This window comes from Nothobranchius furzeri, chromosome 7, assembly GCF_043380555.1.
Source record: "Nothobranchius furzeri strain GRZ-AD chromosome 7, NfurGRZ-RIMD1, whole genome shotgun sequence".
Taxonomy (NCBI): Eukaryota; Metazoa; Chordata; class Actinopteri; order Cyprinodontiformes; family Nothobranchiidae; genus Nothobranchius; species Nothobranchius furzeri.
Window position 1 is genome coordinate 28,130,154 of NC_091747.1, and position 21,277 is coordinate 28,151,430.

General features: G+C 41.8%; 1 protein-coding gene across 4 annotated transcripts in view; it reads right to left on the bottom strand.

The window, feature by feature from the left end:
• Positions 1 to 21,277, bottom strand: part of arhgap15 (Rho GTPase activating protein 15) — a 75,758-nt gene that overhangs the window by 44,566 nt on the left and 9,915 nt on the right. For 3 of the 4 annotated variants that reach the window (XR_011521034.1, XM_015976662.3, XM_015976659.3), the window contains exons 2-4: positions 11,317 to 11,452; positions 9,549 to 9,735; positions 9,413 to 9,484 (exon numbers count right to left, since the gene is read on the bottom strand). Coding sequence is in view for 3 of the 4 variants with exons in the window: in XM_015976662.3 (XP_015832148.1) it covers positions 9,413 to 9,484; positions 9,549 to 9,735; positions 11,317 to 11,336 (279 nt within the window). In the remaining variant the exon portion in view is untranslated. The remainder of the gene's footprint in view (positions 1 to 9,412; positions 9,485 to 9,548; positions 9,736 to 11,316; positions 11,453 to 21,277) is intronic. The other variant, XM_015976661.3, reaches the window with a different exon arrangement.

Consider the following 21,277-nt stretch of genomic DNA (forward strand, 5'->3'; position numbering starts at 1 on the left):
CAGGTTGGGAAAGAGCCAGAGTTGATGTGTGAGTTTGAGATGTTCTGGCTAGATATAATCTGACTCACCTCAACGCAAGGCTTTGGCTCTGGAATCAGTTTCCTAGAGAGGGGTTGGACTTTTTACCATGCTGGAGTGACTCCCACTGAGAGGCGCCAACCAGGGGTGGGCATACTTGTTGCCCCATCTTGGTACCTGTACTTTTTGGGTTTACCCTAGTGAATTAGAGGGTAGCCTCCCTCTGGCTACATGTGGAGGGACAGTTCCTGACTGGTTTGTGCTTATGCACCGAACTGTAGCTCAGACTACCCTTGTCATGGATTGTCCATAATGAACACAGCGTTCAGGAATAAAAATGTCCATATTTGCTCTTGGCACCAGGAGACTTTAGGCCGCAGCTCAATGATTGACTTTGTTGTCATCTCATCTGATCTGCGATTGCATGTCTTGGACACTCAAGTGAATAAAGGGGTGAAGCTGTTATCTGAGTACTATCTGCTGGTGAATTGGCTTCGATGATGGAGGAGAATGCCAGTCAGTCCTGGCAGGCCTAAACAAATTGTAAGAGTCTGCTGGGAACATCTGGAGTCTCCTGTAAAAAGTAGCTTCAATTCCCACCTTGGACAGCATTTAGAACATGTCCAGAAAGAAGCGAGAAACACTGTGTCCCAGTGGGCAATGTTCCGTGCTTCCATTTTCAAGGCAGCTACAGTGTCATTGATGCCTGTCGTGGTGGCAAGCCCCGAAACTGTTGGTGGACACTGGCGGTTAGGGTCACTAACATTAATGTTGCTTCGGTGTGTAAGTTTGCCAAAACAATGTCAGACTCCGTAATTTTCTCTGGCCCCCTGCCTGATCGGACCAGTGATGACATGTTTAGCCGCATGCTGTCCAACCGCTAGTTGTCTAGGTGATGTCCTGAAACAACGTGGGCTACATTGATAATTGGAAAACTTTTTGGGGAAAACCTGGTCTGATGCGAAGAGACGGCATCTATCCCTCTTTGGATGGAGCATCTCTTCTTTCTAGGAACATGGCAAATTTTATTAGTCCTCCATGACACCCCAGGGTCCAGACCAGGAAGCAGAGTCGTAGTTTAACACACCCCTCTGCAGCTTCAGCACTGTTACAAACCCGCTACCCCATTGAGACAGTGTCCTGCCCACGGCCAAAATCACACAGATGAAATATCAGGCTTAATAAAGTAAATCATGGAAATCTCATAAATATTAGAACAAATTCAACTGAGCAGAAAACTAGAAAAAATAAATGTGGGTTGTTGAACATTAGGTCTATGTTTTCTAAGGCTTTGTTAGTTAATGACTTTATTTGTGATAATCAGATCTCTTTGCTCTCTCTCACAGAATCCTGGCTGCAGCAAGAGGACTATGTTAGCTTAAATGAGTCGACATTCTAATTATTCAAATCATCATATTGCTCAAAGTACAGGGCGAGGAGGAGGAGTAGCAATCATTTTTCATTCAGACCTATTAATCAATCCCTTACCAATTAATAGTTACACTTCTTTTGAATATCTTATTCTTAGTTTTCCTAATCCAGATTGCAAAACTGTAAAACCACTCTTGTTTGTAGTTTTATATCGTCCACCAGGCCCTTACTCTGAGTTTTTGGATCAGATCTCTGATTTTTTTTATCTGATTTGGTGCTAAATACTGATAAGGTTATTGTAGTGGGAGATTTTAACATTCATGTGGACATTGAAAATGATAACCTCAATGTAGCCTTTAGTAATATCTTAGACTCAATTGATTTTACCCAAAGAATACATAACTCCGCCCACTCCTGCCATCAAACATTAGACCTTGTGCTGACTTATGACATAGAGTGTGAGGAAATAATGATATTTCCACATAATTCAGTCCTCTCTGACCACTTTTTGATAACCTTTGAGTTTTTATAACTGAGTTCTTGAGACATGAAAGTAAATTTCACTAGTCGGTCTCTATCTGACAATGCTGTTGCATCTTTTAAATCAACTGTTCCATCTTTACCGTCCTCAGCATCGCAGAGGAACATAGCAGGGGGCAATATTTTTATTTCTAGCCTTCACAAATTGATGCTTTAGTTCATAATGTTACTTTGTCTTTATGTGTGGCATTAGATGATGTTGCACCTTTAAAAAAGAAGGTAATTAGGGACAGGAAGTTGGCTCCCTGGTTTTATTCTCATTTACGAACTTTAAAACAAAACTCTAGAAAATTGAGGAGAACATGGAGCTCTACACACAGGAGGAGTCCTACTTATCCTGGAAAAATAGTCTTGTGCTGTATAAAAATAAGCATTGGCAAGCTAGAACTGCATATTTTTCATCGCTGATTGAGAAAAAATAAGAAGAATCCTAAATTGCTTTTCAGTACAGTTGCCAAACTTACAAAGAACCATAGCTCTGAACCATATATTCCCTTAGCCCTCAGCAGCAACAACTTTATGGGATTTTTCACGAGTAAAATGAATTCAATTAGAAACAAAATCATTAGCATCCTCCCTAATGTGATTTCTTCTTCCTCAGTAAGTGAGGCAGCATCAGAGGTGACTGTAGAACCTCATCTGTGCTTGAACCGTTTTGATCCAGTTGAGCTTTCAGAGTTATCAAAAATATTAGTTTAATCTAAATCAGGGGTCCTCAATTATAATGGTCCGAGGGCCAATCAAGTAAAAACCCAGAAGCAAGAGGTCCGAACCGGGGGGTGATTTTCTGCTCTCGTGTTGCTGGTGGCTGTTCATTACACCAGCCTTCTATATGACAGCACACCTTCCGTTCGCCCGTCGTCCTGGGGAGAAGGGTGTGCAAGGTTCAGGGGCCACAAAGAGGAGGCCCCGTGGACTGCCTATTGAGGACCACTGATCTAAACCTTTAACTTGCATCTTAGATCTAACCCCAACCAAATTATTTAAAGATGCATTTCCTTTGGTTACTGCCCCATTCTAGATATAATCTAGCTATCCTTAGTAAATGGATACGTACCACAGGATTTTAAGGATGCTGTAATTAAACCTCTACTTAAGAAACCGTCTCTGGATCCAGATGATCTAATGAATTATAGACCAATATCTATACTTCCATTTTTATCCAAAGTCCTTGAGAAAATTGTGGTCAATCAAGTATGTGAGCATTTAAACACTAATGATCTGTTTGAGGAATTGCAGTCTGGTTTTAGAGAGTATCACAGCACTGAAACTACATTAGTGAAAGTAACAAATAATATTCTCATGGCCTCAGATAAGAATCTTGTGTCTGTTCTAGTCTTGTTGGATCTCAGTGCTGCTTTTGGCACAGTTGATCACAATGTTCTTTTAGAAAGGCTTGAACATGTAGGGATCAAAGGAACAGCGCTAGGTTGTTTTAAATCCTACCTGTATGATAGATTTCTTTTTGTAAATGTACATGACAAATCTTCTCCATACTCCAGGGTTACTTGTGGAGTACAACAGGGTTCAGTGCTTGGACCAATTCTTTTTAATATACATATGCTCCCAATTGGTAAAATCATTAGACAACATGGGATAAAATTCCACTGTTATGCTGACAATACTCAGTTATATTTATCCATTAACCCTGATGAACCTAATCAGTTAGTTAGATTACAGGCTTGTCTTGAAGACATAAAAAATTGTATGACTCTAAACTTTTTGCTTTTAAATCAAGACAAGACTGAAATTCTCGTCTTTGGACCTAAAAGTCAGAAAAGGAAATTGCTTAGTCAATCACATGACCTGAACGGCATTAAATTAGTCTCCGAGAACGAAGTAAGGAACCTTGATGTTATCTTTGACCAGGAGATGTCATTCAAATCCCACGTTAAAAAGGTTTGTAGGATTTCTTTTTTCCACCTTCGGAATATTGCTAAGATTAGAAGCATCCTTTCCAGGAGTGATGCTGAAAAACTAGTTCATGCATTTATTACATCCAGACTGGATTACTGTAACTCATTACTCTCGGGAAGTCCACAGAATGTTGTTAAAAGTCTTCAGCTTGTCCAAAATGCTGCAACTAGAGTTCTGATGTGAATTAAAAAGAGAGATCATATCTCTCCTGCCTTAGCTTTCCTACATTGGCTGCCTGTTAAATTTAGAATATATTTTCAGATCCTCCTCACATATAAAGCTCTTAATAATCAAGCTCCATCATACATCAGTGACCTGATTGTTCCATATGTTCTTAACATGCCACAGGCATGGAGTGCGTGTGAGGCAGACACCTTGTCTACTTTTAAAACTAGTCTTAAAACTTTTTTATTTGATAGGGCCTAAGGTTAAATTTCGATGTTAGCCCAGATCTGGACAAGTGGGGGAGTAGAGGGAGGTGGAGTGTACAGTCGGTAAAGACGGCTCTCCCTTGCCCTCCCTCCAACATGCCTACATCTAAAAGGCTAGGTTATCCAGAGTTATCTCTTTACCGAATGTACACTCCACCTCCCTCTACAGAGCCTGTTATAGGCTTCGACTACTGGAGGGCATACTGACCACTTTCCACACTCTTACGTTTTTCTACAATCTGCTCTTTAACTGTATTATTTCCTGCTATTTCAGCTGTTAACTTTATTTTTTCTCTAAGTGTTTTTCTCCCCAGAAGAAGCTACAATGATGTTCTGCTGAGCCGTGGTGGCCTCATGGAGGGGGCCATCGTCTAGCACACTGCTGCTAACCACTTAAATATTCTCCCTCTCCTGATAATAACATTTTACTCTCTTTGACGTTGAATGTGCTACTACTAGTTTACCTGTTGACTTAATTATAGATTCACTAGGATAAATACAATAAAGTTTAGATCTTACTAAATAGAACATTTACTAAGAAATTCACAGTGTAACCATAGAAACATTACTTGGTATATATGTTGTGTGTGTGTGTGTGTGTGTGTGTGTGTGTGTGTGTGTGTGTGTGTGTGTGTGTGTGTGTGTGTGTGTGTGTGTGTGTGTGTGTGTGTGTGTGTGTGTGTGTGTGTGTGTGTGTGGACAGAGAATTCTGCTGTAGTGTAATTGGGCAAGACATATAACCCTCCCTGCCTGCTGATGTTGGTGAGAGGGACTGGTGGCGCCTGTGCTCGGCAGTTTGTCCCAGGGCAGCTGTGGCTACAATGCAGCTCATTACCATCAGCATGTTAAGGTTTGTGAAAGGATGAATGATACACTGTTTTGGAGTCTTCTGACTCTGAAAGGCGCTATACAAGTAAAGGTCATTTATCATAATTTGGACTCCAATTCACACAAAAAACTACAAAACATAATAGGCAAATCATCCAGAATATAGGCCACACCCTGCCTTCCATTGACACACTGTACCAAAGATACATCACACAAAGAGCAAGAAAATTCACCCTTTTATCCAGCTCAGTGGCCTAATGGTATGTTTCCACCCTGAGGCTTGTAGATTGTGGGTTCAAATCCACCGAGTATTACAAAAGACTAAAAGAAACTAACCCTTTCAGTACTGCTTGATGGCAGTCAGATTTCATATAAGATAGATTTCATGCATCAGTTTGGCGTGACATAAAATCAAAGCTTTGAGTAAAGTTTGTGGCATGGATTTACGACTCTTTTGTAAGGGCTGCAAAAAGCAATAAAACGAGATGTGGGTAGAACCTGTTAGTGATGATGCCCACAAGAATATTGTAGCATAGAATAAAGCATAACACTACTGCGTCCCTCCTTGAACCGTCACCTTATCGTGGTGGAGGAGTTTGAGTGCCCTAATGATCCTAGGAGCTATGTTGTCTGGGGCACTTAGTGCCCCTGGTAGGGTCTCCCATGACAAATTGGTCTTAGGTGAAGGGTGAGACAAAGGACAGTTCACAGGATCTTTCATGGAAGTAAATTCAAAGAGTCGGAGTACCTGGCCCGGAGGGTTACCGGGGTCCCACCCTGGAACCAGGCCTGGGGTTGGGACCCGTGAGCGAGCGCCTGATGGCCGGGCTTTCGCCCATGGGGCCCGGCCGGGCCTAGCCCGAACCGGATACATGGGCTCATCCAACAGTGGACCCACCACCCGCAGGAGGAACATGAAGGGTCCGGTGCAATGTGGATCGGGTGGCAGACCAAGGCAGGAGCCATGGCGGTCCGATCCCCGGACAAGAAAACTGGTCTTTGGGACATGGAACGTCACCTCACTGGCGGGGAAGGAGCAGGAGCTCGTGGCAGAGGTTGAGCGGTACCGGCTAGATATAGTCGGACTCACCTCGACCATAGCATTGGCTCTGGAACCCAAGTCCCTGAGAGGGGTTGGACACTCTCCTTTGCTGGAGTTGCTCCGGATGAGAGGCGGAGGGCTGGGGTTGGCTTTTTGTTAGCCCCAAGACTCTCTGCCTGTGTGTTGGGGTTTACCCCGAAGGGACGAGAGGGTAGCTTCCCTGCGCCTTCGGGTCGGGGAACGGGTCCTGACTGTTGTTTGTGCTTATGGGCCAAATATCAGTTCAGAGGACCCACCCTTTTTGGAGTCCCTGGGACGAGTGCTAGATAGTGCTCCATCAGGGGACTCCATTGTCCTGCTGGGGGACTTCAATGCTCATGTGGGCAATGACAGCTTGACCTGGAGGGGTGTGATTGGGAGGAACGGCCCGCCTGATCTGAACTCAAGTGGTTTTCGTTATTGGACTTCTGTGCAAGCCGCAGTTTGGCCATAACGAACACCATGTTCGAACATAAGGATGCCCATCGGTACTCTTGGTACCAGGGCAGCCTAGGTTGCAGGTCGATGATAGACTTTGTAGTCGTATCATCTGACCTGCGGCCATATGTTTTGGACACCCGAGTGAAGAGAGGAGCGGAGCTGTCAACTGATCACCATCTGGTGGTGAGTTGGATCAGATGGCAGGGGAATATGCTGCATAGACCTGGCAGACCCAAACGCATAGTGAGGGTCTGCTGGGAACGCCTGGCAGAAGAACCTGTCAAGACGGTCTTCAAATCCCACCTCCAGCAGAACGTTGACCGCATCCCGAGAGCAGTGGGGGACATTGACTCCGAGTGGGCCTTGTTCCCCTCTGCGATTTTGAGGTGGCTGTTGCTAGCTGTGGTCGCAAGGTGGCTGGTGCCAGTCGTGGTGGCAACCCCCGTACCCGCTGGTAGACACCAGAGGTTCGGGGAGCCGTCAGGCTGAAGAAGGAGGCCTACAGGGCGTGGCTGGTCTGTGGGTCTCCGGAGGCAGCAGACAGGTACCGGATAGCCAAGCGGGATGCAGCAGTGACAGTTGCCGAGGCAAAATCTCGGGCGTGGGAGGAGTTTGGTGAGGCCATGAAGAAAGACTATCGATTGACTCCAAAGAGGTTCTGGCAAACTGTCCGGTGCCTCAGGAAAGGAAGGCAGCAACTCGCTCACACTGTTTACAGTGGGGATGGGGATCTGCTGACGTCAACTGGGGCTATAGTCAGACGGTGGAAGGAATACTTTGAGGAGCTGCTCAATCCCACCTATGCGCATTCCGAGGAGGAACCAGAGGTGGGGATGGACTGTCCAATCTCGGGGGCAGAAGTTGCTGAGGTAGTCAAACAACTACACAGCAGCAGAGCCACGGGGGTGGATGAGGTTCGTCCTGGGTATCTCAAGGCTATGGATGTTGTAGGGCTGTCGTGGTTGACAAGTCTCTGCAACATTGCGTGGTCATCGGGGGCAGTTCCTGTGGAGTGGCAGACCAGGGTGGTGGTCCCAATCTTTAAGAAGGGTGACCTGAGGGTGTGTTCCAACTATAGGGGAATCACACTCCTCAGCCTCCCTGGAAAGGTCTACTCCAAGGTACTGGAGAGCAGGGTCCGATCGATAGTTGAATCTCAGATTGAGGAGGAGCAATGTGGTTTTTGTCCTGGCCGTGGAACTGTGGACCAGCTCTATACCCTTGCAAGGGCGATGGAGGGGGGCATGGGAGTTTGCCCAACCAATCCACATGTGTTTTGTGGATTTGGAGAAGGCTTATGACCGTGTCCCCAGGAGCACCCTGTGGGGGACGCTCCAGGAGTATGGGGTGGGTGGCTTTCTGTTAAGGGTCATTCAGTCCTTTTACCAGAGGAGCGTGAGTTTGGTCCGCATAACCGGTAGTATGTCGGACCTGTTCCCAGTGAGGGTTGGATTCCGCCAGGGCTGCCCTTTGTCACCGGTTCTGTTCATTACCTTTATGGACAGAATTTCTAGGCACAGCCCTGGTGTGGAGTGTGTCGAGTTTGGTGGCAGGAGAATTTCGTCTCTGCTTTTGCGGATGATGTGGTCCTCCTAGCTTCATCCAGCTCTGACCTTCAGCTCTTGCTGGGTAGGTTCGTGGCCGAGTGTGAAGTGGCTGGGGTTAGGATCAGCACCTCCAAATCTGAGACCATGGTTCTCGACCGGAAAAGCGTGGCTTACCAACTCCGGGTCGGGGGAGAGGTCCTACCTCAAGTGGAGGAGTTTAAGTATCTCGGGGTCTTGTTCACGAGTGAGGGTAGGAGGGATCGAGAGATCGACAGGCGGATGGGTTCAGCATCTGCAGTGATGCGGACGCTGAGCCGATCTGTTGTGGTGAAAAGGGAGCTGAGCCAGAAAGCCAGGCTCTCGATTTACCGGTCGATCTACGTCCCAATCCTCACCTATGGTCATGAGCTTTGGGTAATGACCGAAAGAACGAGATCGCGGATACAAGCGGCCGAAATGAGTTTCCTCCGTAGGGTGGCCGGGCTCAGCCTTAGAGATAGGGTGAGGAGCTCGGACATTTGGGGGGGACTCGGAGTAGAACCCCTGCTCCTCCGGATCAAAAGGAGTCAGTTGAGGTGGTTTGGGCATCTGGTCAGGATGCCACCTTGACGCCTCCCTGGGGAGGTGTTTCGGGCATGTCCTGCCAGCAGGAGGCCCCCAGGTCGACCCAGGACACGTTGGAGAGGTTACATCTCCAATCTGGTCCGGGAACGCCTTGGGGTCCTGCCGGAGGAGCTGGAGCTGGTGGAGAAGGCCGGGGAGAGGACGGTCTGGAGCTCCCTAGTTGGGATGCTGCCCCCACGACCCAGACCCGGATAAGCGGAGGAAGACGATGACGACTACTGCGTCCCCTCACTACTAGAGAACTGGGAGGCCAGAGAAGCCCTGGTGGATGTTCCTTATTTTCATTTCAGAAAGTTGACAACCCTACCTAAACCCCACAAACCTTGTCCATGGTTACTTTGTGTCCAGATGTGAAAATTGGCAAGTAGGTCCACAGAAATGTGCAACTTATTTGCAGATTCTCCATGAGTCCAAAAACTGTATTAAAGTATTTGAAATTTTTTATAAATAATGGATGATCATTTATTGGTATTTTTTTCAACTTTCAGATAGCTTCATGTGAAAAACAATCAAACACAACAAAAAAGCGGTGACTAAGATGGAATGAGGTTAGGACAATACGGTTTTCTCCACATGTGTCAAGTGAGATTTGAACCGTTAAATTTTGTGCATACCGTGGGTTCAAGGCTGGTGGCTCCTGTAACAATCACATTGTGCTGAGACTGATTTCTACGATGTCGGGATATCTGAAGAAGAAAATGTACTTTAAAACAGAACATGACCATATTTGATGCTTTTCACTATACCTACAGGTTTTGGAGGAAGGTCCGAGTCCTGCAGCACCATAGATTTGGACTGACTGAGGCGGTCTTGAGAGCTCTGAGAGTTTTGTATCCTCATCTGAACTGCTCCTTGTGCAACCGAACTGTGTTGAGGAGTTTGAGCCACAGGCATCTGCTTCACAGCATTCTGCAGGTTTGCAACCCTGTGCACAAATCTGCCAAACATTTATTTATTCTGAGAGGGGGGATCACCTCATAATCTGTGGGTTGCTAGTTTGAACCCTGTGATGTAGTGCATCACCACCAGTGTGTGAATGAATGGGTAAATTATTCACTGTAGTGTAAGCTCTTTGAAGTCATCTGACTCAGGAAGGCACAATACAAATACAATTATTTGCCCTTCGGTCATTATTTTGTTTTTTAGATTAGTAAGATCTAACACTGAGAAAAAAAATCTGCAACTATATATTGTTTAGAATGTTATAATATAAAAATTAAGCAAACCACCCTGAATTTTAAAACTTTTTTTTTTTAGATTGAACAGAATATGCTAATGTTAGGTGTCTTTACATGAGGAGACAGGACAAAAACTGTTTTTATTTATTTTTTGAAAACTCCTTTTAAAATTCTATAATAATACTATTAATAATAGAAGTGTGCATAAAAAGCACACATGACATGTGAGTATCATGTTTTTAGTTTTTATTAGACTTTCTAACCAAACCACCAACCGTAAAAATCCTGGGCAGTGTGGCTTCCTGCATTTATTGTGCACTTATTATAAAGTGTTACCAAAGCTTCTAATGTTCTCATGAGACCAGTTCTTTTCTTTGGTTTTCATTGGTTTCCTGTTTTAAACTACTAATGTTCTGCTAAACATTTCTCCATTTTCTTCTGCTATATTAAGACCGATGCCTTAAATTACTCCTCTAAACTGCCTAAATTGCACATTATTGCCTGTATAAAACTCCTCTTAACACACACACACACACTCTAGAAAGGTGTCAATTTTAAAATAAAGACCATCCTTTGTGATGATGTTTAGCATTATTATGGTAATATTAATAAAAATAAATGCTTTTAGGAATAAAAGTAGATTAAGTTTGAATTCAACTGATCAGGGAGTAAATATAATCAATAATAATATAATACAATTTACTCAAAGGTAAACAGTAATTAATTATTTAATTAAAGATCACATGAAAATCTTTTAAATATTGATAATGCTAACCCTTACCCTAATAATAATGGACTGATTTTGTATAGTGCTTTTCAAGTCACTCAAATTGCGTTACAGGCAATATACTATAAATTCATACTCTGCTTGTGATGGTAAATCACACTGTACAAACAGCTGCACTGGTACACTGACAATATATCTTAATTTTTGGATTATCAAAATGAAAATCACGCTCTTCAAATGGTTTCGTCCTTGGTCTGACCCACACCAAAAGCACAGAGTACTAATTCTTACAGGAAACAAATGGAAGTCCTCCAAACAACAGAAGCAGCTTCTTCACTTTTGCATCAGGTTTTCAAAAACCATCTTTGCATAAAAGGACAGATTGTAAATTATCCCTAAACAGTCAAATGTAACTTCTTACAATGTTCTTTAAAAGTAAGGCTGTAGTTTTTAGTTTATGGGGGAAAGGGTGTGTACAAGTTCCACACTGAGCCTAAAGCTGTTGTACTGGTTATAAAAATGCAGTTGGAAGTTCTGAACACACAAAAAGTAATATATTTTTCAAAATGTCAAAGATCTGAAACAGACATTTAGATTTTCCATACATTCTTACCTCATTCCCTCCATCACCATGTGTCTCAAATGTAAATGAAGAAAGGAAGGCCTCAGTCAGAGAGGAAGTATGAGTCATCACGTGGTTTCTTCAAACCAGCTGTCTCTCAAATAAGCTGCTGCAACGTCCCCATTTCCTGTAAATGAAGAAAAAAAATAGCTGAACTCCTTTAACAGTTTTACACTTTTTGGGCTATAATAGAGTTTTCCAACCTGAAATATATTGTTTTGTCATTAAAACAATGTTTAATAATGCCACATTTGAAACTGGAAAACATCATATTTTAAAGTAAATTAAATCAAATTAATTTATATAATGCCAAGTCAAACAAGAGTTGTATCAAGGCACTTTACAAAGTGAAACATTTCAACTGTTCAGTTCATTATGCCAGTTTCCAAAATAAGGAACCCAGCAGATTGCACAGTGTCAGTGACTTTACAACAATTCTGATACTAAAAGTGTGTAGCAACAGCAGAGAGAAAAGCCACCTTTTGACAGGAGGAAACCCCCAGTACATTCTGGGTCAATATGAGCAGCCATCTGCCACAACTCACTGGGATTTGAGAAGACAGGGCAGACACATACGTGCACGCATGCATGCACGCACACACACAATGTATATAAACAGTAGTGTTTCTATGGCGACATTGGGTTACGTTTGGGGTGAAAGGTAATGTCGCCGAAGGCAATAAAAACCTTAAGTGCACAGGCACTCCTGGCATTCAGTCCACCAATACATGCTCAGGCTATCCCCACACGAGCGCCCGCAGCTCCCCAAGTAACTGTATTCCGTTTTAAATGATGAATTATGATTTTTATGAATCCTTCTTTCATTCCCTTACCTTCTATTAATTGGCAATCGATTTGCTCCTCTCTGCTTTTAAAGTTGCCTCCATCCAAGTTTGGCTGTGCGTTTCTGGACACTGGAATCCCTCTTTGGCTTCTTATGTAAGTATTTGTTCTTATTCATAAGTTCACTTCACTGCAACATATTAATTTAGTTAGGCACCCCCTCGTCTTGTCCTTTCTATGAGTTTGGCTTGCTTTATATGTCCCGGTCTAGGATTGAGTCCCGCCTTTTGAAACTTCGGTTATCCCTAATGGTTCTTATAATTAATGAGGTTTTTGAGGGGTGATGAGTTGTTTAAAGAGAGCAAGGGTTAGGTTTAGGATAAAAGGTTTTATCAACCTTGAATGCACTGGCACTCCTGGCGGTTAGTCCACCATAACATGCTCGGGCAATCCCCACACGAGCGCCCACAGCTCCCCAAGTAACTGAATTCAGTTTTGAATTATGATTTGTATGAATCCTTCTTTCATTCCCTTACCTTCAATTAACTGACGTTCAATTTGCTCCTTTCGGCTTTTAAAGTTGTCCCCATCCCACTTTGGCTACGCGTTTCGACACTCTTCAATCTTCATCAGGCCACTGGAATCCCTCTTTAGCTTCTTAGAGGTAAGTATTTGTGCTCATTCCTCTTTTCCCTTTTTGCAACATATTTATTTAGTTAGGCACTCCCTTTATCTTTTCCTTCCTTCCATGTGTTTGCCTTGCTTTATATACCCTGGCCTGGGCTTAAGCCCCGCCCTCTTCAAAACTTTGGGCACTCCTATTGGGTCTTATTTATTGTCCAGTTTGGCTTTGTTAAATATTAATAAAACTGATTTTTAAGGGGTGACAAGGGTTAGGTTCAATAGATATAACTCAGTGAATTCCCCCTGAGTCAGTCCAGTGACCGAAACAGTTTAATTAGGGAATCACTGGCAGTGCACGGGCTGCCGCATGTCACTCAGAAACCCCTTTCCATTGTTGGTTTTTCCAGATTGAGAGCGAGAGAGAAGTAGAGCAAGAGATAGCAAAAGAGAGTATAGAGACCAGGGGCCTCATTTTTCAAGCTTGCTTATGCACAAAACGGGGTCGGAAAACTGCGTAAGCAACTTTCCACGCAAACTTTGGGATTTATGAAAGAAAACTTAGCGGAAAAATGTGCGCAACTTTAAGTTGACTAAGGATCTGGCTTACGCACATTTTGGACATGGAGAGCACCTGCAGTGCTGCTGCTGAGAAGGATAAAATGATGAAATCCTGCAGCATTATCACTTGTACCGCTTCGTTTTGAAGCAATAAAAGCAAATCAATTGGAAACATGGTGCAAATATCGCAAAATAAGGAACATTGTAACTAAACTGAATAAAAACCAAAAACAATTATATTTTCATAGAAGAATCACAGAAGCTAAATTAGATAATGCAAAGGCGCGGGGTACATTAAATTAACTTATGAGGGTTCAAAAAAGGAAGGCACCTACTCTTCTAGAGGCAGATGAATTTTTTTAACCAAACCAAAAGAAATAGCTGATGATTTAAAACTGTTTTTATCAATAAAATTAAAACATTGCATAATTACAGGGAGGAAAGATAAGATGAAAATACATTTCATCAAAGAATTAAGGATGTTATAATTCAAATGAAAGACTGTGCGTTTGTTTATGGAGGTGTCAGAGGATTACGTTAAAAAATTAATCTTAAATAGTAAAGATAAACCCCCTGTAATGGACAATATTGATATAAGATTGCTAAAATTGGTGGTAGATTTTATTTTACTGCCAGTTTCACATATAATTAACATAAGTTTTAGGAAAAGTCTTTTTCCAGCCCAATGGAAAAAGACAAAAGTAATTCCATTAATCAAGAATAACAGAGAATCACCGCCTGGCAAAAATAATCGGCCAATAAGTTTGTTATCAGCATTAAGCACATTTTTGGAAAGAGTAGCATATGAACAAATACAAGAATATTTTATAACAAATAGATTAAACACAATTTATCAACATGCATATAAGGCAGGTCACTCCACTACTACTGCACTTGCTCAGATTACTGATCATTGGTTAGGAGAAATAAATGATAAAAAGTTAGTTGGTACTATATTTTTAGATTTGAGTGCAGCTTTTGATGTGATTGATTATAAAATGTTATTAAAAAAATTAGAACGTTATAGATTTCAGTCGTCCTCCATTAAGAGGACAGAAAGTTATTTAACAAATCGTGAATTTAACTTCTATTTTAATGGCAGTTATTCTGAAACAGGTCAGTTAGATTGTGGAGTGTCACAGGGCAGTTGTTTGGGCCCTCTTTTGTTTTCTATTTTTATTAATGACTTACCTTTGATTTTAAAACATGCAATCATGGCTATATATGCAGATGACACTACATTATTTAAATCAGCAAAAACAGAAGGCCAATTAAATGATATTTTTAAAAAGGAGTTGGATTTTGTTACACAATGGATTAGAATGAACAAACTAGAAACCAATGCAGAAAAAACTAAATGTATGATAGTTGGAAATAAATAGGGTGTGTCCGAATCCACAGGAAGGATGCTTGAAAGAGTGCGATGACGTCACAGCGCAGCGACGAGTACTGTCCGAATTCCAAGAATACTCATTCTCGCGTCCTCAAATGCGTCCTCGCTCCGCCCACATTTCGAGGACGGGTCTGTTGTATCCTTACAGAACAAAGCTATGCCAGCATGATTTGCGTGCCGGCTGTGGATTTTCAACAGGAAGAGAAAATGGGGAGAGCTACGAAGTTTTAAACATAAGTTTGTTAAAAACTAGCCGTAGAAACCTAAAAAGCTTAAAGCTGTTCCGTTTATAGACATTTTTCGTTTGTATATTTGTTTATTAAATTACATTTTAGGCAGAAATCAGCCAGAACGAGTTTGTCCCAGGGTCCCAGTTATTCCTGTGTGTGTGTGTGTGTGTGTGTGTGTGTGTGTGTGTGTGTGTGTGTTGTGTGTGTGTGTGTGTGTGTGTGTGTGTGTGTGTGTGTGTGTGTGTGTGTGTCTAATTAAACTTGTCATTTGTTTTAAGGACAACGGAGCAAAGAAGCGTTTTTATTAAGCTTAGAGGTGAAGAGTGAAGCTGTTTACACAAAACCACAGAAGTTCTTCTGTGAAAAGTAGTTTGACATTCAGGGATTTACACAGCTGACACGTTATAATGAAGTAAAAAGTTTGTGTGAAGAATATAATTTCTATCTTCTCATGTGGATAAATGTACACATGTGTTTATTGCCTTTTTGTCACCTGTGGTCTGATTTTCTCTGTAGGACTGCAGGTGTCTAGGGTCAGGAGAGGCTTTACCTGGTGGTCCTCCTGGGAGAGAGGCCTTCTACTGTCATCATGTTAATGTTATTTAGCTGTTTGATATTTGAACACGTTTACTAAAACAAATACTAACTGATAACTCTTTCTGGTCATTGATTTTATCACCAGTTTTATTATTACAGATGTTTTTCAACATGTTACATGAACAGAAAATGAAAAGATGGTAAGGAGACAAGATTATTTATAATACGTTACACTTATTTACAGATCAAAACCAGTATGGACCAGTTATGTACGGTTAAAGCAGGATTAACCTGAGTGACTCTTCCTGGATCATTTATTTAAACTGAGTGAGCAGGAAGTCTTAAACAGTGCAGCTGGATCTGCTGCAGGAGGATCCAGACGTGGATGGAGGGCTGGAGCAGACCTGTGGCTGGACGTTTCTGGCCAGAGGAACATCATACAGGACGGTCTGCAGAGAAAGCTGTGGGACGCTTCTTCTCACTGTCCACTCCATCGTCCATCTACAGGGCCTGCTGGGCTGGCTCAGACGACGGCTGTTACATCTCTATGAATGACTTGCCTGTTAACAGTAGTGGTGGTCTGCTGGGACCTCCTCCACACACATCTTCCTCAGGCTCATCCTCCAGACCCACAACTTCAGCACAGAGGCAGATGTGCAGCACAGTGCACGCTGACCTGTAATAGATTAAATAAGTTTTTTTTATAGAAAAATGTAAAACAAAACATATAACCTGCAGTACACTGGTTCTGTTCAGTTTAAAGAAAAGCAGCAGGGAAAACTACAGAGAATTTACATTTTTAAGACAAATCTAATCATTATTAGGCTTAAGTTTAATAAACAAATGCACATTGAAAACACTTCAATGCTATTTTATTAAAAAGCCTGTTTTTTTAACGTTTTACCCTCATTTGATGCAAAATAAGTTCTACGGTCCAATTAACATTAGAAAACATCCTGCTGCATTCAACATTTATAATGCATTTGGTTTATATTAATTACTTACATGATAATACTCTGTAGTAATGTGTTGTGTACGTTTAACAAGTTCATTCTGTAGCTTAAAACATACATGAAACCATCTAAAGTTAACATGTAAGTCCTGAAAGCTTCTAGAATAAACAAAGTTACTTTACCTGAAAACGGTTGTGAACAAACGCTGCTGATGGACGTGAAGCTGCTGTAGCTCCTTAATATTCCTGCTCCATTTTCGCTAGCGTTAGCATTTTTCCTTTGCGTGTAGCTGCCGCCACGGCTGTGACGGGACCTACGGGTCACCGTAGAGGTGAAGGCTAGACTGTCCGAATTCAGAGCCACTGACTTCCAGTTTTAGCGGTCTTCAAGGACCCGGTCTTGCTAGACCGGCGAGGACCCGTACTCATAAGCATCCTTCCCGTGGATTCGGACATTCGGAGTGTCGTAACTCTCTCTACAGCTCGAGTATTATTGTACAGCTCTGCCCTCCTCTCCCAACGATTGGACAGGAATTCGAGAAACGTGATTGGTAGCCAAGACTCGTGCTCTCATTGGTTCCACCCAAGTTCCTCCCACTGACGCTAGAATCGAGACAAAAAGATTCGTAACACTGTAGGATTTGAGGTGTGTACCTGTAGAATGAAATGTGTGTTTTGAGAGTTTTGATTTCAAACTTGTACCTTGATTTTTTCAATTTGGAAGTCTGCTAGTTACAAAACGAAAGTTTCATGTTTCTGAATGAATGTTTGATGTTACAAAATGAGTAGTAAATGTACAAAATAAAAGTTTGATTTGACAAAATAAAAAATACATGTACAAAATACAATTTTCCTGTTAGAAAACAAGAAATACAAGTACGAATTGAGAATTACAAGTTAGAAAACTAAAGTTACAAGTTAGGAATCCAGAGTTACAAGTTACGAATCCAAAGTTACAAGTTACGAATCCAAAGTTAAATGTGATGAAACATGTTCGAAGTTACAAAACTTGGTACAAGTTACGCTGAATATTGTCCCAATCCTAGTTCCATAATTCTGTAGCTTAAAACATACACGAAACCATCTAAATTTAACAAGTAAGTCCTGAAAGCTTCTAGAATAAACAAAGTTACTTTACCTGAAAACGGTTGTGAACAAACGCTGCTGATGGACGTGAAGCTGCTGTAGCTCCTTAATATTCCTGCTCCATTTTCGCTAGCTATATATACAATATAATTAACAAAATATGGATGACAAGAACAAACCATCCATTAGAACTGACTGTTAGTGATGTTCTGATTCTGTTGGATTTTTTTGTTTCTCCCTTTCTGCAGATCTAGAAGCTGCTTCTTATTCATCATTTATTGTTTGTTTTTGTGAACTCTCCCCATCTCTTCCTTTCCTCTTCCCTGTTCTCTTTCATCTCTGTCTCCTTTGGGATTAAAAACAGCCAAAAGCATTTTTAGTAAAGTTTAGATATCAGGTGGAGGATTATAGCTGAATCTACAACGCTCTACCTGTGAGTTAAACTGTTTTCGGTACTCAGACATCAGTTCTGGTTGCGTTACAGGAGGACAGGACACGGGGAGAGAGGGAAAAAGGACCGACTGCTTAAAGAGCAAGTAACGCCTAAATTAACCTTTTTTGCTGATAAACTGTTTAAATGAGTGTCTAGTGTTTTAAACGTGTGTATTCATTATTTTAGCATTTTGGTGCATTTTCTTTAAAAATTAAAAATTATGCCTAAATATCATGGAACTCAAAAGTATTCAAAATTCATTAAATAAATAAGACATAATGAAATAAATTTCTACATGAAGAAATACTAGACAGTCATGTAATCTGACAATTAAATGAGGAAATTGTCATGAGCCGGGGTGAGTACTCGTCTCATCATCTCACTATCTCTGAGTGTTTTGGTTTCAGGAGAGGGAGCAACAGCTGTTTCCAATCAGCTGATCAGCGGGCCGGTTCATAAGGAGGAAGGTGGACATGACTCGACGCCGAAGGGTAAGTGATGGATTATCAGTATACACAGGGGAAATGCTCGCAATGCTGTTAGCTGTTCATTGGGTGGAAGAAAACAGACCATTATTCTCAGTTATTTGTTCAGACTCCAGCTCATCATTGACCATTTTAAAGTGCAGCCATTCAGAAAGCAGACCAGACATACTCATAGAGATTCAGCAAACTTTTTATAGATTAAACATGATGGGACGTAAAATACGTTTTTTATGGATTCCGGTTCATTATGGAATCAGAGGAAATGAAGAAGTCGATACGATGGCTAAGGAAGCAACAATAAATACATCGGTTCAGTTAGATGTTCAATTTTGTCAAAAAGAGATAAAGAGCATAATAAGGCAAGAAATGAAGAAAAAATGGCAAAAACAATGGGAGGAGGAAAGGAGGGGAAGATGGTTGTATAATATTCAAAGAAGAGTAGGAGAAATGAGAAACACTGGAACGAGTAGGAGAGAGGAGGTGATCATGGCTAGACTAAGGTCTGGACATACTGGGTTAAACAATACATTATTCATAATAGGGAAACATAATGCAGGGAAATGTGATTATTGTGGAGAAGACGAAACTATAGATCATGTTATATTACAATGTCAGAAATATCAGGCGGAAAGAAGGAAAATGATTCAAAATCTTAGTCAGATGAAAGTGAAACTAGATCTTGTTGATTTATTGAGACAGAACTCAAAAAGTGACTTTTCAGATTTTATTTCGGTTTTTGAAAGAGATAAGGATGTTTGGGAGACTTTGAGGGTTTTTTGTTTCTCCCTGTTTGATTTTGTTTTGTGAGCGCTGTTCCAGACCACACTCCACACTAGTTGGTGGCTGTAATGCACCATTCGTTGTTTGCCAACCGCCAATAAAACACCATAAGAAGAAGAAGACTCAACGCCAGATGATTAACTACTGACTGGTAGTCTCTAGCTCTCGCTTATCTCTGCTCTTGTTCTCTCGTTTTTTTCTCTTGTGACTTGGATTAATTCTATTTTTGGATTTTACCCCACCTCAGGTCTGGATAATCATCAGAGTTTTCCCCGACGCCGTTTTGGATTTTTATCTGGTTCGTTTCCTGGTTCACCCTCCTCCAAGTGCCGACCCGATCTCCTCCACCTCTTGCTCCCTCTCCAGAACCACACCGGTCCGGATCCCATTCCTCATTCACCTCTACCGCTCTACAATCATTACCTGGACTTACCGCGGCTCCCACACGCTTCTCGTCTATCTAAGCCGTAAGTCCCTCAGCCAGCAATTCCCCTGCCATTCTACAACTCCCATACTCACCTCTGCTACTTTTCCCTCTAGACGCTGCTTCCCGTTTCTGCACCCGCTGGATTTTCCAGTGCGCCCTTAGTTCACCTTTTTGTCAATAAATATTTTTTTATACAATCTGACTCTGACTCTGCATGTCCTTGGTTAGACTCTTGCCCCACAACATGACATAAATAACAGAATGTGATGTAAAATCTATAAGCTCAATATTATGAAATATTTTTCATTCTTCTTTTAAAATGTATTTATTAATATAATGTTTTTTTTCCAAAAGTCATTTATTCATAATAATCCAAATTAATATCGAGCCATTTTTATTTAATTCATTCAGTTTTATTACTTAATGTCTTTTTAACAAAGACAGCTTTTATTTCATAATAGTGTTTTTCCCATGGCTGATTTATTTCATGAGACTTTACAGCAGAATGTCTCAGTCCGTCAGTCAAGACTAACGGGGTGGAGCCAGTGTGTCATTGGCTGCTAATTCAGTCAGACAAAAGCAATCACTCACAAAGTATGGACACGGTGCTTGTGTGTCCAAATCCATGGGCAGGAGGCTTATGAGTACGGGTCCTCGCCGGTCTAGCAAGGCCGGCTCCTTGCTCGACCGATAAAACTGGAACCCAGCGGCTCTGAATTTGGACAGTCTTGTCACTACCCGATCTGTACCGGAAACCCGATCCGTACCACGCATGCGCGAAAGGCGTCTATTTCTGCTCAAAGCAATTTACGATAGTTACAGGTCAGAGTATCTGTTAAGATGTTAAAAATAATAAGTATCTATTAAAATGTTTGCGATATTGAAACATTTCAATATAATGTAGATAAAAACGAAAAGAAAAAAAATACGTCGGACCGTACAGATCGGGTCTACCCGATCCGTACCGCAAATGTTCTATTCTCCTTGTGTTTCGTTTAATGGCAGTTTACTCCGCAGTGTACAACAGGGCTGCCAACTTTTGAACATTTCAAAAAGTGAGATGGGGTCGCGGGGTTGGGAGCGGACAATTCGCCGACCGTTTAGAGGGGGGTATCAATATTGACTTTATTTATTTATTTCTACTCTGTACAGAGCCACTGCAGTAGTAGCTCAGGTGGTAGAGTGGGTTGTCTCATGATCGCAGGGTCATGGGTTCGATTCCAGCTCCCGCCAGGGGTATCCTGCTGTTGTGTCCTTGGGCAAGACACTTCACCCAACTTGCCTGTGTTAGTGGTGGTCAGAGAGGCCGATGGCACCAAATGGCAGCCTCGCCTCTGTCAGACCTCCCCAGGGCGGCTGTAGCTACAAGTAGCTTACCATCACTAGCAGTGTGTGAATGTGAGAGTGTGTGAAAGCGTCTTTGGGTGTCTTGAAAAGCGCTATATAAGTTAAATGCACTATTATTATTATTACTGACAAGTAAAAAAAAAAAAAAGAAAGAGAATTCTTACTTTTTTCTCAGAATTCTGACTTTTAACCTCAGAATTCTGGGGGAAAAGTCTGAATTCTTTCTTTTCTTCCTTTATTTCTTTTCAGTGGCCCTAATCCTCTTCTGTACCTCTGACTTTACAGAGGGAACTGACCTTTGTTTAATACAAATTTTC